We start from the raw sequence: 18,401 nt of genomic DNA, 5'->3' as shown, positions 1-18,401 counted from the left end.
CCTCTGTTTCACTCGTTTCCCCCTTTTTTTTTGTGCCCATCTGCCCTGTTTCACTCGTTTTGCCCTTTTTTTTGTGCCCTTCTGCCCTCTGTTTTACTTGTTTTCCCCTTTTTTGAGCCCTATTTCACTCATTTTCCCCTTCTTTTTTGTGCCCTTCTGCCCTCTGTTTCACTCGTTTTCCCCTTTTTTGTGCCCTTCTGCCCTCTGTTTCACTCGTTTTTCCCTTCTTTTTCGTGCCCTTCTGCCCTCTGTTTCACTCGTTTTCCCCTTTGTTTGTGCCCTTCTGCCCTCTGTTTCACTCGTTTTCCCCTTCTTTTTTGTGCCCTGCTGCCCTCTGTTCACTTGTTTTCTCCTTTTTTTGTGCCCTTCTGCCCTCTGTTTCACTCGTTTTCCCCTTTTTTTGTGCCCTTCTGCCCTCTGTTTCTCTTGTTTTCCCCCTTTTTTTGTGCCCTTCTGCCCTGTGTTTCACTCGTTTTCCCCTTCTTTTTTGTGCTCTTCTGCCCTCTGTTCCACTAGTTTTTTGTGCCCTTCTGCCCTCTGTTCTACTTGTTTTTGTGCCTTTCTGCCCTCTGTTCCACTAGTTTTTCCCTTGTTTTATGTGCTCTTCTGCCCTCTGTTCCACTCGTTTTGTGAAACAGAGGACAGAAAGGCACAAAAACAAGTAGAACAGAGGGCACAAATAGTTACAAAGAAATGAGGTTAATTCAAGCATTTCCATCCCTCGCTGTGTGCTTTTCTCAGTAGAGTTTGTAGAACAATCAATGGAGTGGAGTCTTTGTGGCTGCTTCATGTAAAGGTTTTGCGATGCTAAAAGCTCCTCCTCAGGGTTGACAGTGAGCACCTTTTATTCTCCCACATTGTCTCTCTTACGTAGAAAGGTTACATTCACAACTGAAGTTTTTGTCACATTGAGAGCACGGATCATTTTTTTTCTCGTTGTGGGTTCTCTCATGTTGAATGAAACTGAATCTCCAGCAGACCCTTCCAAGGCATTTAGAGCTATGACGAGGTTTTTTCCAGGTAAGTTCTCGCAGGTTAAGTGAGACCAGATTTCCGACTTTTTCAACATCCGAGAGCTAATCAGGTTTTTTCCCAGTGTGAGTTCCCTCATGGTGAGTGAAAGTTATTTTATGACTGAAGCTTTTCTGGGATTCAGAACACTGATAGGGTTTCTGCCCAGTGTGGTTTTTCTCATGTACAGTAAGGTGGGATTTCTGCCTGAAGCTTTTACAGCATTCAGAACACTGATACGGTTTGAGGCCAGTATGGATTCTCTGATGTACAGTTAAAGTGGATTTGTCATGGAAACTGTTTTGGCATTCAGAGCACTGATACAGTTTATACCCAGTGTGGGTTATTTCATGAACAGTAAGGCTGTATTTCTGACTGAAGCTTTTCCAGCATTCAGAGCACTGATAAGGTTTTTGTCCAGTGTGAGTTCTCTCGTGTACAGTAAGACTGTATTTCTGACTGAAGTTTTTCCAGCATTCCGAGCACTGATAAGGTTTTTGTCCAGTGTGGGCTCTTTCATGTAAAGTGAGATTGGATTTGATACTGAAGCTTTTCCAGCATTCCGAGCACTGATACGGTTTTTGTCCAGTGTGAGTCCTCTCATGTGCAGTAAGGCTGGATTTCTGACTGAAGCTTTTCGAGCATTCAGAGCACTGATAAGGTTTTTGTCCAGTGTGGGTTCTTTCATGTAAAGTGAGATTAGATTTGCTACTGAAGCTTTTACAGCATTCAGAGCACTGATACGGTTTTTGTCCAGTGTGGTTTCTTTCATGTAAAGTGAGATTGGATTTGCGAGTGAAACTTTTACAGCATTCAGAGCACTGATAAGGTTTTTGTCCAGTGTGGGTTCTTTCATGTTTAGTCAGATTGGATTTTCTACTGAAGCTTTTACAGCATTCAGAGCACTGATACGGATTTTGTCCAGTGTGGTTTCTTTCATGTAAAGTGAGATAGGATTTGCAAGTGAAACTTTTACAGCATTCAGAGCACTGATACGGTTTTTGTCCAGTGTGAGTCCTTTCATGTAAAGTGAGATTGGATTTGGTACTGAAGCTTTTACAGCCTTCAGAGCACTGATACGGTTTAAGCCCAATGTGGGTTCCTTCATGTACCGTAAGGCTGGATTTGCGACTGAAGCCTTTCTGGCATTCAGGACACTGATAGGGTTTTCGTCCAGCGCTACTTTCCTCATGTTTAGTGAGGTGGGGTTGATAACTAAAGCTGTTCTCGCAGTCATTGCTCTTATTAGGGTTGTTTGTTTCTCCAAGTTGGGTTTGTTCCTGGATACCTGTCATCTTAAGACTGAATTTGATTTCTGATCATGTACTTCTTTGTCACAACTCAGCATGACCTTCTAAAATACATTTCAGATGCTCTTCTTAACATATGTATTTAACTAATTATAATTTTTTCCTGGAGATAATTTTCCTACCTTTAAAGGCACCTACCTAACTTGTCTCATTAACTTTCACCGAGGAGCCCCTTGTATTTATTAAGATGCCCTCATGGATTCATTTTCTCCAAGTTATGCCCGGGTGAATTCTCTCAAGTTAATTAGTCTCATTAGTGATTCTAGTTTATCACATTTGATCTAGCAGTTCTAAAAGCACTAATTAGGTCTTTGGGCTTTAGTGTTTGCCTGGTAGGTATGTTTGTTCATACAAGTAATGACAGATGATTAGGGCATGCCAGGGCGGTTTATGAATTATCAATAGCGTAACACTCGCTCATTTTATACTTTCTGAGCCAGTATATGTTTTTTTGCTCAGTGGCTAAGACAGGCACATGATCGACTTTGTAAGTTACAGAACACTTTGAAACTACTCGGATCAACCCAAGAGACAGAGTTGGTGGGGGAAAATCTTCCTATATTGGAAATGATAATCCAGCATCTTTGCCGAAATTACATCTGAGAAAGAGCATTTACAATTTGTTTCTTTTAAACAATCTTTTCTCTCCTCTGAATCACAGGAGACGCAGTCAAAAGCTTGCACTTGTAAACCGGGGATATTAGTCTTTTTGACGGTTCTGTCACATCACACCACGTCTACGGATGCTGATCTGTTGGGGAGTGTTTGGGTCTCCAAAGCATTTCTCATAAACCATCAAACAGAATTTACAACACTGAGTTTTCTCAAGTGCACTGCGTGGGAATCAATTGTGGCCAATGTTCTCCTCAATCTCAGTTACTGACACTTGGTAAACATTTATGATCATTTTCCTTTAGGATTTGACAACTTTCACATACACCAGTTTTTTCCGCTCCAACATCGTCACCATTCCTGGCACATAGAATGTGTTTCTTCTCTAGAGCTCGAGAATGTTTTAACTTTCCTTGAAATAATCCTTTTCGTTGTGTTTCACTAAATTTAAACCTTCTTTGTTCTGTTCATGCTTCTGTCACCTGTAGAAATGGAGTCAAAAATTGTAAATGAACACAAAGACAAAATATTCGTGACTTTATACTTTGCACAAAGAAACTATTAACAAAAACAAGAAAGGAAATCAGTTTGAGTTGCATTTCTGATAGTGGTGAAACAGTGTAGATCGGGAGCTTGGGATCACTGGAAATCAAGGATGTGAGAGCAAAAGAAGTAAATATTTAAGAAAGAAACACAGATTCTCAGAAGCAGCCATCACTATCAAATTGCAATTTCAGTGGCAACTGCTGGTGTCACAGTGAGATATTTGTAATTCTTGTAATAAGTTACTAGATGTTATTTACTCCCCTGCCCACCTAGACTGTTAATCTATTCCTTTTTCCAGTGATCTAGGAAGGGACAATTTATTGAACAGCACAACAGTAAAGGAAACCAAAAAGGGTAAAGAAAAGAAAAACACAAAACAGAGGAAAGAGAAAAGAGGCTATCTTCCACTCTCATCACAGGGGTCCAGCACAGGAAACTCTGCAGTAGGCCTGGGTGATAAATTCCGTTCGGCTGGTGGAATTCGGGTAATTTCGCATACTGTGGAGAACACGGAATTGCCAAAAATTCCGCGATCTGCGGTTTTACGGACTTTTGTGCTTGTTTGCGCTTTCAAAATGCATGTTCGAAATATATTTCTCCCCGAGCATGAAAACAGCATTCGCGAACAGGAAAAAATCAACACGAACAGGTGGAACAAGCAATTCCACGTGTTTAATGAACTTTTGCGTGCTCGCGGAGATTTTTTACCGTTTCGTGAAGCTTTGCGTAGCGCGACTACTCAAATTCTGCCCACCCATACTCTTCAGCAGATGCTTGTGAACCCATAAGTTACTTTTAAATACAGTGCCCCCAAGGTCAGCACCAAGTGCAGTTCCACCGGTCGCACCACCCTAAAGCAAGCCCTGTGTGCATGTGTGTCCACACACATGTGCTGTGTCTTTTGCTTGTAGTAGACAGGACAAAAAAGGGCAGGATGGGAGGACGCAAAGAGATGGAAGTCAGATCCAGAGAGAAAAGACGCTAAAAGACAGAGGGAGGATGGTATCATGTGGTCTGGAAGAGGAGACAAATGTGCCCATAGTTAAGGAACAGCTGGGCAAAACTGACCTAAAAAGAATTGGACCCGCACAACACTCCCAACATGTACCAGGAGGAATGTGGATCCATCAGGTGATTATCAGAAGTTTGATAACAACAAGAATAGTGCAGAGAGGGAGTCAAATGTTGAAGCTGAAGAGACAAAAACAACAGAGATCAAGAAAGGGAATAGAGAAAGAAGAAACAGGGGAAAAGGAAACTTAGAGTTATAGGAATCCTTACCTGACAGTTATATTATATTTTGTTTTTCCGAGGGTGGCAGCCACGCTGCACTGCCTGGTCATCCCAGAATATCTTGAAAGGAAGTAAAGAAATGGTTTTGCATCAGACGACTATCACACTTCATCACATTTTACAAATAACCATCCTGAACTTACAAAACAAAAGAATCTCTTGTTGTCTGGATGCCATTGTGAAGCAACTCTGGTTATGAATATATATTTATTTTTGGTTCAAGAGCCATGATCCTTTGCTGGAAAAGGTCTCTGTGAATATAGAGTGCACCCACAGTCTCAGAGAACAAACCCTAACAACCCAGTCCATGTCTTCATAACCCCCATCTTTCCATGTACAGACCATGAAACTTGCAAATCAAAACAATCTGGTTTGCAAAGGTGTGTTAATGTCCTTGTACATAATTCTGTCCAAACCATGCTCTCGGAGCAACAGCAATTCAAGTTCAAGCTGATGCAGAGTTCGAATGCTGAGCAATGGAAGCAGCAAAGCATCAATGTGTTGGTTCTTTTTATCTATAACTTATCTGAAGTATAAATAAACCCTTCACGAGACAAAGCTTGGAACATTGAAATGTTTAGACCTCCATTGGAGACAACGGAGCAGCAGCAACCTATACAACCTGATATAGGCCAGCTGCTCTCAACATTACAATGTCCTAATACACAGCCTCTGCCTTTCGGAAATATATGGATTGGGCAGGAGAAGGCAGAAGATGGAGCCTGCAGCAGGGTACACAGGAGCCTCCCCCTTCCTCCTCCCATAGCTCGCAGGAAGAGGGGGGTTCTGCTCATCTCCTGCATCTCCCCGGCTCAACTGAATGATGAAAAGCAGTTTAGCCGAGCCCAGGCAGAACCAGGTCTGACTTCAGCCTCCTTTCACAGCTATTGCTGTGACTGTTCAACAATTAAGCCCTGTGGTCCTGCATGCGACTGTTGACTGTTTAACATTCATGGTACAAAAGGGGGTGGTGATGGACGGAGCATCTGAATCAATCAAACACTCACACCCAGTCAAGAGATCTGGGTTAAATCCATCTCCATTCTTTAGCTCACTCAGCCACCCCAGTTCAGACATGGCTATATGCAAATCAGTCTGACCCTGTGCCTCATGGGAACAGTCCAGCCCGAACTGCCAAGCCATGTCTTCCCTGGACCGGAAACAAGCTTCCGAGGACCGGTTTCTGGCATCCAGCCATCTTCAGCCCGGCTTGCTTGAAACCAGTGGCAAAGTGAGCAAGGGACTCACGTCTGAGCATACCCTGCCACACTCATGGCGGCCAAAAGCGGTACAAAATGGGGCGGCCAAAAGCTGTACAAAAGGAGGTTTGTACCGCTTTTGGCCACCATAAGTGTGGCAGGGTATGCTCAGACGTGAGTCCCTTGCTCACTTTGCCACGCCCCATTTTGTACCACTTTTGGCCGCCATGACTGTGGCAGGGTATGCTCAGACGTGAGTCCCTTGCTCACTTTGCCACTGGTTTCAAGCAAGCCGGGCTGAAGATGGCTGGATGCCAGAAACCGGTCCTCAAAAGCTTGTTTCTGGTCTAGGGAAGACATGGCTTGGCAGTTCGGGCTGGACTGTTCCCACGAGGCACAGGGTCAGACTGATTTGCATATAGCCATGTCTGAACTGGGATAGCAGAGTGAGCTAAAGAACGGTGATGGATTAAACCCAGATCTTTTGACTGGGTGTGAGTGTTTGATTGATTCAGATTCTCCGTCCATCACCACCCCCTTTTGTACCGCTTTTGGCCGCCATAAGTGTGGCAGGGTATGCTCAGACGTGAGTCCCTTGCTCACTTTGCCACTGGATTCAAGCAAGCCGGGCTGAAGACGGCTGGAATGCCAGAAACCGGTCCTCGGAAGCTTGTTTCCGGTCCAGGGAAGACATGGCTTGGCAGTTTGGGCTGGACTGTTCCCATGAGGCACAGGGTCAGACTGATTTGCATATAGCCATGTCTGAACTGGGATGGCAGAGTGGGCTAAAGAACGCTGATGGATTAAACCCAGATCTTTTGACTGGGTGTGAGTGTTTGATTGATTCAGATGCTCTGTCCATCACCACCCCCTTTTGTACCACTTTTGGCCGCCATAAGTGTGGCAGGGTATGCTCAGACGTGAGTCCCTTGCTCTCTTTGTCACTGGATTAAAGCAAGCCGGGCTGAAGACGGCTGGAATGCCAGAAACTGGTCCTCGGAAGCTTGTTTCCGGTCCAGGGAATACATGGCTTGGCAGTTCGGGCTGGAATGTTCCCATGAGGCACAGGGTCAGACTGATTTACATATAGCCATGTCTGAACTGGGGTGGCAGAGTGGGCTAAAGAACGGTGATGGATTAAACCCAGATCTTTTGACTGGGTGTGAGTGTTTGATTGATTCAGATGCTCCGTCCATCACCACCCCCTTTTGTACCGCTTTTGGCCACCATAAGTCAATCAATCAATCAAAGACATTTATAAAGCGCACTACTTACCCGCAGGGTCTCAAGGCGCTTGGGGGGGGGTGCCGTTACGGCTCGAACAGCCAGGTCTTGAGCTTCTTCCTGAAGGAGAGGTGGTCTTGGGTCAGGCGCAGGTCGGTCGGGAGGGAGTTCCAGGTCTTGGCGGCCAGGTAGGAGAAGGACCTTCCTCCTGTTGTCGCTCTTCGGATGCGGGGGACGGCGGCGAGGGCGTGGCTGGCTGATCAGAGGTGGCGTTTGGGAGCGTAGAAGTTGATTCGGTTGTTGAGGTAGCTCGGGCCTTGATCGTGTAGGGCTTTGTGTGCGTGGGTGAGGAGACGGAAGGTGATTCTTTTGTTGACGGGGAGCCAATGCAGGTCTCTCAGATGTCCGGAGATGTGGCTGTTTCGTGGGATGTCGAGGATGAGTCTGACTGAGACGTTCTGGATCCGCTGGAGTCTCTTCTGGAGCTTGGCGGTGGTTCCGGCGTAGAGGGCGTTGCCGTAGTCCAGTCGGCTGGTGACGAGGGCCTGGGTGACAGTCTTCCTGGTCTCGGTGGGGATCCACCAGAAGATCTTCCGTAGCATGCGCAGGATGTTGAAGCACGACGAGGAGACGGCGTTGACTTGTCTGGTCATGGAGAGGGAGGAGTCCAGGATGAAGCCCAGGTTGCGTGCGTGGTCCGTCGGTTTGGGTGCGGTGCCCAGGGCGGGGGGCCACCAGGAGTCGTCCCAGGCGGAGGGCGAGGAGCCCAGGATGAGGACCTCCGTCTTGTCTGAGTTCAGTTTCAGGCGGCTGGTCGTCATCCACTCGGCTACATCTTTCATCCCTTCGTGCAGGTTGGCTCTGGCGGCGGCGGGGTCGTTGGTCAGGGAGAGGATCAGCTGGGTGTCGTCGGCGTAGGAGATTATGTTGAGGTTGTGTTGGCGTGCGATGGCCACGAGGGGGCTCATGTAGACGTTGAAGAGGGTGGGGCTCAGCGAGGATCCTTGAGGGACGCCGCAGATGACTTTGATGGCCTCTGACTTGTACGGTGGTAGGCGGACTCTCTGTGTTCTTCCGTCGAGGAAGGAGATGATCCATTCCAGTGCCTTCTCCTGGATTCCGACGTTGCTGAGGCGCTGCACTAGGGTGCGGTGGCAGACAGTGTCGAATGCCGCGGAGAGGTCTAGGAGGATGAGGGCCGCTGTTTCTCCGTTGTCCATCAGGGCTCGGATGTCGTCGGTGGCAGCGATGAGGGCGGTCTTGGTGCTGTGGTTGGCTCGGAAGCCAGACTGTGAGGGGTCGAGGGATCCATTTGTCTCAAGGAAGGCGGCCAGCTGTTTGTTGACGGTCTTCTCGATGACTTTGGCTGGAAACGGGAGGAGCGAGATGGGGCGGTAATTCTTGAGTTCGGTGGGGTCCGCTGTAGGTTTCTTGAGTAGAGCGCTGAGTTTGGCGTGCTTCCAGCTCTCCGGGAAGGTGGCGGTGTCGAAGGAGGTGTTGATAATGTCCCGCAGGGGGATGCGATGACAGCGTCGGCCTTGTTGAAGACGTGGTGAGGGCAGGGGTCGGTCGGAGATCCGGAGTGGATGGAGTTCATCATGCGGACGGTGGCAGGGTATGCTCAGACGTGAGTCCCTTGCTCACTTAGCCACTGGATTCAAGCAAGCTGGGCTGAAGACGGCTGGAATGCCAGAAACCGGTCCTCAGAAGCTTATTTCCGGTCCAGGGAAGACATGGCTTGGCAGTTCGGGCTGGACTGTTCCCATGAGGCACAGGGTCAGACTGATTTGCATATAGCCATGTCTGAACTGGGGTGGCAGAGTGGGCTAAAGAACGGTGGTGGATGAAACCCAGATCTTTTGACTGGGTGTGAGTGTTTGATTGATTCAGATGCTCCATCCATCACCACCCCCTTTTGTACCGCTTTCGGCCGCCATAAGTGTGGCAGGGTATGCTCAGACGTGAGTCCCTTGCTCACTTTGCCACTGGATTCAAGCAAGCCGGGCTGAAGACGGCTGGAATGCCAGAAACCGTTCCTCGGAAGCTTGTTTCCGGTCCAGGGAAGACATGGCTTAGCAGTTCGGGCTGGAGTGTTCACATGAGGCACAGGGTCAGACTGATTTGCATATAGCCATGTCTGTTCTGGGGTGGCAGAGGGGGCTAAAGAACGGTGATGGATTAAACCCAGATCTTTTGACTGGGTTTGAGTGTTTGATTGATTCAGATGCTCCGTCCATCACCACCCCCTTTTGCACTGCTGTTTAACATTCACAGCAACAACTGTGAAACAAAGGTCTCGCAGTACCGGAGGTGTTTCAAACCCCTCAGTTGTAGATGATTCTAGGACTCTAGTAAATATTCCCGATTTCATACCCTTATGTGGTTATATCAAATCATACCCTTATACAGGCATAAGAATCATACCCATATTAAGACATGGCCAATGCAGGCCAAATACGGCAAGGCTACTCCCATAGACTCCTAGAAAGCACAACGCGTTCTTAAACAAACCAAGCCTCCAGCAGCCCGGGAATTCCCCCTGCTTCCGTATTGATTTTTCCTAGAACTCCTGGAGTCCTGAAAGAACTGCGAGTTCTTAGTGACGTCTTATGTCCAACCTTACGTCAAACTCGGCACCTTCCAGGTATAAATATACCAGCATCTGCCTTAAGCAACACACAGTGGTTTGGAGCAGATCGGCTATCTACTTGCCCGACGCCCTGCTGATGAGAGTGCCGAAGGAAGCCGACCCTCCCTGCCGACGCACTGAGAGAGACGCTGTCTTTTCTCCTGCCGAGAAATATAGCTCCAATGTTTCCCTGTCACCCTTGCGGGTTGCTGGGAGATCGAGTCCTGAGAAAGAGATACCAGACCTCCTTCATTCTATTACCAAGGTACGGAGCTGATTAGACCCACAGAGAATTCTTGATTCAGATTTTTGGCAAAAACTGTAACTCATCTACTCCTTCCCTGTACTAGGCTTAGGTTAGGTACACTGGGTAGGCGTATCTTAGAAACACCAGTTGAGTACGTTTTGTCATTATTTTATCATTGTATGTATTTTATCCATTTTAAGTATCTTATGGCATAGAAACCATATAAATGCTTTTACAGTATTATTTCATAATACTCATTTTACTGTACGCACTTTACTTTATGACAAGTATTGCAATTGTGGCAATTCACTTCACTTGCATGAGAAAGTAGACTGCTCAATAAATACCCTTTCAATTGAAAACGCCCATCTCTCTATTTCTCTGCACTCCTGGTGAAACTAAGCATGCACAATTGACTGAGTGAAATAGCTATCTATTGTTTCCGCGACTTTGGAGATATACTCCTTATTCTGGGAGAGCAAAGTTGTCATGTTTATGCGGTTGTTAGAAACTAATCCCTTCTTGTCTATTCAGGAAAGTTTACACCTTCTTGTTTACTCGAGAATGTTTCTAGTGACCTCTGAGCTAGCTGGCATTTCATAATTAAGTCTAACATATTCAATAGAGACCTAGTCAACCTCAGTCCTACGTCTACACTATCGTTTACGTTATTCAAATGCGCAGAGCCTATTGGGAATTTAGGAACTACACTATATGGCACCCAACGTTTGGTAAGGCGATAATTTAACGCTAGATAATAGAGTAACTCAGTCATGCTTTTCACACAGACCCCTTTTTTCCGTATAAACTCCAATAGACGTCTGGAGTGGGTAAAAGGTTAATATCCGCCAGAACTTAGTAGGAAGAGATTCCTATGTATTCGCTTTTGGTTTAGTCATAGTTGAAGGATACAGTGTTCCAAAATATTGTGCACCTAATCTTTGTTTCCTTGAAACTTGCTTTGCAAACTTTCATTAAACATTGTCAACTAACGGCGACAACAACGAAACCGGTGGAGCTGCAGTAGATGCGAATCAACCGGGTTTTGACGTTACAGGGTTTAATGAAAACAACCCGGATGCAATAATCATCCCGGTAAATTCAAGGAAGAGTGTAACTATAAAACTTATAGAAAATGGTGTATCATCGAGAGGTCGTACAGTCATATTTGTGGTAGAGGCACATGAATGTCGGCAGCAAGAGGTATTCTATTCTTGGATACATTTTCCAGCAGCAAATGTCAAGTCAAGTCAAGTCAAGAGATTTATAAAGCGCGCTACATACCCATAGGGTCTCAAGGCGCTAGAGGAAGGGTGGGGAATTACTTATCGAATATCCAAGTTTTAAGTTGTTTTCTGAATGCTAGGTGGTTCTGAGTAAGGCGAAGGTGAGTGGGAAGTGAGTTCCAGGTTTTAGCTGCCAGGTAGGAGAAGGATCTACCTCCCATGGTGGTTTTGTTGATGCGAGGTACAGTGGCAAGGGCTTGGTTGGAGGATCGTAGCTGACGGGAGGGGGTGTAGAAGGACAGTCGTGTGTTGAGGCATTCGGGTCCAAGTTTGTAAAGTGCTTTGTGTGCGTGGGTTAGGAGGCGGAAGGTAATCCTCTTATTTACGGGAAGCCAGTGGAGGTTTTTCAGGTGACCAGAGATGTGTTCTTTACGCGGGATGTCTAGTATGAGCCTGGCTGAGGCGTTCTGGATGCGTTGGAGTTTTTTCTGGAGTTTTGCGGTGGTACCGGCGTATAGTGTGTTTCCGTAGTCCAGGCGGCTCGTAACCAGTGCGTGGGTGACCGTTTTTCTAGTTTCGGTGGGGATCCAGCGAAATGTTTTTCAGAGCATGCGAAGAATGTTGAAGCAAGATGATGAAACGGCGTTGACTTGTCTGGTCATCGAGAGTGAGGAGTCCAAGATGACGCCCAGGTTCCGTGCGTGGTCCGTCGGGATGGGTGCTTTTCCAAGGGCTGCTGGCCACCAAGAGTCATCCCAGGCGGAGGGGGAGGTGCCTAGGATGAGGACTTCTGTTTTGTCTGAGTTCAGTTTTAGACGGCTGTGCTTCATCCACTCGGCTACTTCTTTCATTCCTTCGTGTAAGTTGGTTTTGGCGGTGTTAGGGTCTTTGGTGAGTGATAGGATCAGTTGAGTGTCATCCGCGTAGGAGATGATGTTGAGATTGTGTTGGCGAGCGATGGCCGCAAGGGGGCTCATGTATACGTTGAAGAGGGTGGGGCTGAGTGACGATCCTTGTGGGACGCCGCAGATGACTTCAGAGGCCTCTGACTTGAATGGTGGGAGGCGGACTCTCTGGGTTCTTCCGGTGAGGAACGAGGTGATCCATTCCAGTGCTTTTCCTTGGATTCCTACGTTTCTGAGGCGCTGTAGAAGGGTGCTATGGCAGACTGTGTCGAAGGAGGCGGAGAGGTCGAGGAGGATGAGGGCGACTGTGTCTCCATTGACCAGTAGAGTTCGAATGTCGTCTGTTGCTGCGATAAGTGCGGTCTCAGTGCTGTGTTTGGCTCGGAAGCCGGACTGTGAGGGGTCGAGAGATTTGTTGGTTTCGAGGAAGGAGGCGAGTTGGTTGTTGAAAGCTTTCTCGATGACTTTGGCCGGGAATGGAAGAAGCGAGATGGGGCGGTAGTTTTTGAGTTCGGTGGGGTCAGCTGTTAGTTTTTAGGTCTCGGGACGAAGCTGCGAAGCAGCTTCCGGTCAGAGAATTAATGTCCTCTAGTGGGGCTTCAGAACCCGCCTCCCTGCTCTGTCTCTCCCCATTGGCTGGCTTCCTAAAAGGAGGCCAGCCACTGGAGGAGAGATCAGTCACTCCAATGTAGCCCCGTCTTTTTCGGATTCGGGGGCGTAAGTTTTGCTGTTCTTTAGCTCGTGACGTAGTCCGTCACTCAGGACAGCAAAACACGCCCCCGAATCCGAAAAATTTCGGAAGGTTTGAGGCAGCCATTTCTGCCCGACCGCTGCCGCCGCCGCCGCCTCCCCAAACAGCTGGTGAGTGCCGTTTTTCTTGTCTTGATTTCTCTGCTGTTTTCTCGAGCGTTCCCCATTTCATTTAAGTAGTTTCCTGTCTTTTGCCTCATGTAACTTAACTTTTGCTTTTGTAATTTGTTCACTTGTAATCTTCTTATGTATCATTACTGTTCCTATTGTGAAGCCTCGGACACCTTCGGTTAAAGTCAGCGTGAGAGAAAAACGCATAATCATTAGCTATTTTTTTCTATTTTTGACGCTAGACGGCAAATGAACTTTATGTGCATCCATAAGCCATTTAAGGCTATCGCTCAAACTGAACAGGCAGAAGATTCGTAAACACTGTTTAAAGCTACTTCCCGTGTTTCTTGCCTGCTGAAATTCGGTCCGTCGTTTGTTTCTAAGCAAACATCGGGACCGATCTGCTACACATGTTCTGGGCTTGCCGCAGGGTGGAGGAATACTGAAGGGGACTGGCCACCCTGCTGCACGAGTGCACTGACCGGGAGCTACCCTTCACTTGGCCTACATATTTACTGCACAATTTTCGTAGAAGCCCCAGCACGAAGGTCCTGTCCAGATTTTTATATGTGGGGATGATAGTGGCCAAGCGGCTGGTTAGTAAGAGATGGAAAGCGCCTGACCCTCCTCATGTGCAAGCTTGCGCCACTCTATGCTTGCGTGGGCCATAGCGGAAAGTTTAGCAATTAGGCATGAGGAGACGCTAGGACTACGCAGTGTCCCCATTGCCAACTATTGAGACTCAATGCACCTCGAGCTCCAGTGCAGCCCTGTCACGAGGCCCATAGACCTCCCTGGTGCGCCAGCCTTGGACAACACTCAGATATGTAGGCAGTAGAGCCGCATGCCAGCGCCACTCTTACTGGCAAACACAAACTACCATGGTGCATTCAACTGATGCAGGCTCTAGACATGGGGCGGCAGCTAGCCGTTACTGGACACACGGGCCACGGATCATACTATGCGTGGTAACATGAAAGGGAGTGGGCTACGGGCTGTATGTTTGGTTACACACAACAGCCAGATTCAGCTGTTGTCTAATTTCCGCTGCCCCGCCCAGTGTCACAGATGTGCCTGTAACTGTCTGCGGGGTGGGCAGCAAGTCCGAGCTCCTGATTCTTCAGACTTCTGCCGAGTTACGCGGCTTAAGTCGGCCACCGGATTGTGAGTGAGGTGCTGGTGGGCGTTACGTTCCAGGGCTGAGTCTCATCGGCACGAAAGTCACCCAGGATGCATTGTCAGGGGTCGCGCTAACCATGGGGGATGGCTTGATTGTTGGCCACTATTGCGATCGGCGTTGCAGGGGTCTCCGTGTTCGTGCATTGGCTGAGCAATGTCTTCAGCAAGGGTAACATTGAAGCGGCATGTCACTGTTAAAGTGTGTCCCTGCGTGCTGCACTGGTCACTCCTGTATGCCCCTGCCTTTCTTGTATCCTTTACTGAGTCCCGCTCGTGCGTCTGAACAGCGCGTGGCACGGTCGGGGGGGTGGGTGGTGAGGGAGCAGCCTGCCGTGCCCCCTGGTAGCGGCACACGCGTATTTACAAAATAAGGACTGCCGAGAGATGTGGAGTAAAATTCTTGTACATGTGAGGTCAGGCTCAGTTGTCGCGGAGAAACAAGTGTTGTGTTTAATTGCGCCCAGCTTCCTAAAGCCATGCTCCTCTCCTCCCCCACACCCAAACTCGTTCGGACTGCGCCTGGCTTGCTAGTGGGATGTCAGTAGTTGAATCCTGATTGTAGTGGAGAGTGTGGTCGCATTTGTGTTGTTCATAATAACCACGGTTCGGGCCACCCCTGGGAATCGCAGGTTGTATACCTTGCAAAAGAGGGTGTTTTCAGCTTGACTCGTCTCCGCTCTGCTGGGGGGTGCCTGCGTGCACTTCTGGGGGTGTGCCTTTGTGCCTTCTCTACCTCTGTGCACTGCTAGGGTGTGAGCCTGCATGCCTCGTCTGCGCTTTGCTGGGGGGTGCCGGCGTGCACTTTTGGGGGGGGGGTGTGAGCCTGCCTCATCTCCACTCTGCTGGGGGTGCGGTGCCTGTGTGCTTTCTCTACTTCTGTGCACTACTGCTGGGGGTATGCCTGCCTGCTGTACCCCTGTGCACTGATGGGGGTGCCCCTCACTGCTCTACCTCTGTGTACTGATGGCGTTTTGCACCCTACCTCCGTGCACTGCTGGCGGATGTGAGGGGGGGGCCCATGCGTGATGTACCTCCGTACGGCTAGGAGGTGACTGCGTTCTGTACCTCTGTACCTCTGTACTGCTGGTGGTGTGCCTGCTTGCGTTCTCTACCTCTGTGCACTAGTGCTGGCGGGGTGCCTGCGTACTGAACCTCTGTGTGTTGCTGTAAGTGTACCTGCCTGTTCTACCCCTAGTCTGTGCACTGCTAAGTGTGTGCCTCACTGTTCAGGTTCTGTGCACTGATGGAGGTTTGCCTGCCTGCTCTACCTCTGCGGACTGCTGGGGGTGTGTGCCTGCGTGCTATACCCCTGTGCACTGCTGGGGGCAGGTAGGTATCTGCGTGCTGTACCTATGTGAACTGCTGGGGGGGGGGTGCCTGTGTGCTGAACGTCCGTGCGCTGCTGGGAGTGTGCCTGCCTGCTCTACCTCTGTTCAGTGCTGGGGGTGCGCCTGCGTGCTTTACCTCTGTGCACTCCTGGCGGGGTGCTGCCTGTTCTACCTCCATGCACTGCTGGGTGTGTGCGCCTGCATTCTCTACCTCTGTGCACTGCTGCGGGTTTGTCTGCCTCTTCTACCTCTGTGAACTGCTAGAGTTGCGTACATGCAAGCACTACTTATGTGCGCTGCTGTGATGTGTGCCTGCCTGTCTGCTCTGCCGCTGCGAGCTGGTGGGGTGGGTGTCTGCCTGGCCTATTCTATCGACTTTGTAAGTATATGGAGAAAGTAGACCCCTGCACACCCTGGCCCCCTTAGCCTCGCCTTGAGCGTTACCAAATGTTGGCATGTGTCGCTTGCAAGGGTCTCTGTTAATTCGGTTCTCAACTTTTGCGTCCAGTGTACAACCACGTGTTTGTAAAGCTTATAAATGAATGCATTAATGAACAGGCTCGCACAAAGCAGCTGTGTGAACCATATCGACCCCCTGGGCACATGCAAATGAGGCTGGATTGTAATGTTTGCAAGGGCTGTATGTGTGCGCAGGTCCGTTCACACGGTCTTTGGCCAAATGTCTTTTTTTTCCATGTTTCTTCCGTAGGTTACTAGTGAAAGTACGAGTGTACGGATGCATTTAACAGCTTTTTGCATACATTGTTTTGTAAAGGTCGTTCATAGACAGGGTGGCAACAAGCAGCCACTGACATGCCTTGCATGCAATCATTGCACTGCTTTCGGCATATGTGCCCTGCTTGTTCTAGAATAAATGTATTTTGAAATGATATGCCAGAGTGACTGTCAGTAAATCAGAAGCCCCCCACCCCCAATCTTATTGCCCAAGCTCTGCCCCTCGCGCGAGGCTGATTTTGCCCAGGACCTGTTGGCGCGCGGAGAATGATTTGGCATATAAAACGATTGCCAAGGCCTTCTGTTGAACGAAAGTTGAAAACTCACACCAGCCAATTGAGAAGGCAGGCAGGCTCAAATAGTGCCATTTGCACGATTTGCCTGGCAACAAGGCGCTAAAGAGATGCCGGGAGCAGAGTGCCGCAGTCGGTCAGTATTATCAGTTCGTGAAGCGAGCAGCAGAGGCGGCCGTCTGTACGTTTGCATCTGACAATTAGCCACCTCTGAAGCCTGCGGGTTTACCCCAGACCCCATGGACGACCCCTTGCTGTGCTTGCTCCCCTGCCCCCTGGCTGTGCTTGCTCCCCTGCCCCCTGGCTGTGCTTGCTCCCCTGCCCCCTGGCTGTGCTTGCTCCCCTGCCCCCTGGCTGTGCTGGCTACCCTGCCCCCCTGGCTGTGCTGGCTCCCCTGCCCCCCAGGCTGTGCTGGCTCCCCTGCCCCCCTGGCTGTGCTGGCTCCCCTGCCCCCTGGCAGTGCTGGCCCCCCTGCTGTGCTTGCTCCCCTGCCCCCTGGCTGTGCTGGCTCCCCTGCCCCCCTGGCTGTGCTGGCTCCCCTGCCCCCCTGGCTGTGCTGGCTCCCCTGCCCCCCTGGCTGTGCTGGCTCCCCTGCCTCCCTGGCTGTGCTTGCTCCCCTGGCTGTGCTTGCTCCCCTGCCCCCCTGGCTGTGCAGGCTCCCCTGCCCCCCTGGCTGTGCTGGCTCCCCTGCCCCCCTGGCTGTGCTGGCTCCCCTGCCCCCCTGGCTGTGCTGGCTCCCCTGCCCCCCTGGCTGTTCTTGCTCCCCTGGCTGTGCTGGCTCCCCTGCCCCCCTGGCTGTGCTGGCTCCCCTGCCCCCCTGGCTGTGCTGGCTCCCCTGCCCCCCTGGCTGTGCTTGCTCCCCTGGCTGTGCTTGCTCCCCTGCCCCCTGGCTGTGCTTGCTCCCCTGCCCCCTGGCTGTGCTTGCTCCCCCCGGCCCTGCTTGCTCCCCCCGGCCCTGTGTGGGGGCTCTGTGTGTGTGGGTGGGGGGCTCTCTGTGTGTGGGTGGGGGGCTCTGTGTGTGGGTGGGGGGCTCTGTGTGTGGGGGGGGCTGTGTGTGGGGGGTGCCTCTGTGTGTGGGGGTGGCACTGTGTGTGTGTAAATGCAATAGGTCATGCATTTGCGAGCGATTAAGCTATTGGCAATGTAAATGACAATGCCATTTATTTATGATTTTTAAAAAAAAGTCATGAGCAATGCCAATAGCTCTACCTTTAATATTGCCGAGACCATTGCATTGTAAATGCTTGTTTCAGAAGGGCGCTGAGTTCTGCGTGTTTCCAGCTTTCCGGGAAGGTGGCGGAGTAGAGGGAGCAGTTGATGATGTCTCGGAGGTGTGGAGCTATGATGGAGTCTGCTTTGTTGAAGATGTGGTGAGGGCATGGGTCAGTTGGGGATCCTGAGTGGATGGAGTTCATCAGGCGGATAGTGTCCTCAGTGGAGATGGGGTTCCAGTCATTGAGGATGTTCAAGGGGGGTGAGGGTGCGGCAGAAGGTTGGGTGGGTTGGTCTCCGGGTTGGTTGTCGAAGCTGTTGTGGATGTCTGCAATTTTGTTGTGGAAGAAGGAAGCTAGGGAGTCGCAGAGGGCTTGAGAGGGAGTGATGTCGTTGGAGTTGGCTGAAGGGTTGGTAAATTCTTTGACGATGTTGAATAATTCCTTGCTGTTGTGGGCGTTGTTATCTAGACGGTCTTTGAATGCGGCTTTCTTGGCAGACCGGATTAGTTGGTGGTGTATGCGGGTGGCGTTTTTGAAGGCGTCCCTGGTGCTGGTGTTTGGGTCTTTTTTCCAGGCCTTCTCGAGGGAG

The 18,401-nt window shown here is 49.8% G+C and overlaps 1 protein-coding gene and 1 long non-coding RNA gene across 2 annotated transcripts in view; both read right to left on the bottom strand.

The window, feature by feature from the left end:
- Positions 1-232: 232 nt before the first annotated feature.
- LOC147670623 (uncharacterized) lies at positions 233-2,469 on the bottom strand. The gene is made up of 2 exons (XM_086948122.1): positions 688-2,469; positions 233-542 (listed from the first exon to the last, which is right to left on the bottom strand). The coding sequence occupies exon 1, from the start codon at positions 2,304-2,306 to the stop codon at positions 1,077-1,079; it is 1,230 nt and encodes a 409-aa protein (XP_086804248.1). The 5' UTR covers positions 2,307-2,469; the 3' UTR covers positions 233-542; positions 688-1,076.
- A 391-nt stretch (positions 2,470-2,860) lies between these two features.
- LOC147670622 (uncharacterized) overlaps positions 2,861-18,401 on the bottom strand; it is a 97,260-nt gene continuing 81,719 nt past the window's right edge. The window contains exons 2-3 of the long non-coding RNA XR_015303645.1: positions 4,761-4,832; positions 2,861-3,415 (exon numbers count right to left, since the gene is read on the bottom strand). This is a non-coding gene — a long non-coding RNA (uncharacterized LOC147670622). The remainder of the gene's footprint in view (positions 3,416-4,760; positions 4,833-18,401) is intronic.

The sequence above is a fragment of the Lissotriton vulgaris genome, unplaced genomic scaffold, assembly GCF_964263255.1.
Source record: "Lissotriton vulgaris unplaced genomic scaffold, aLisVul1.2 SCAFFOLD_519, whole genome shotgun sequence".
NCBI classification, from domain to species: Eukaryota; Metazoa; Chordata; class Amphibia; order Caudata; family Salamandridae; genus Lissotriton; species Lissotriton vulgaris.
The sequence above is the reverse complement of the archived record's forward strand: the minus strand, read 5'-3'. Positions and strand labels throughout refer to the sequence as shown.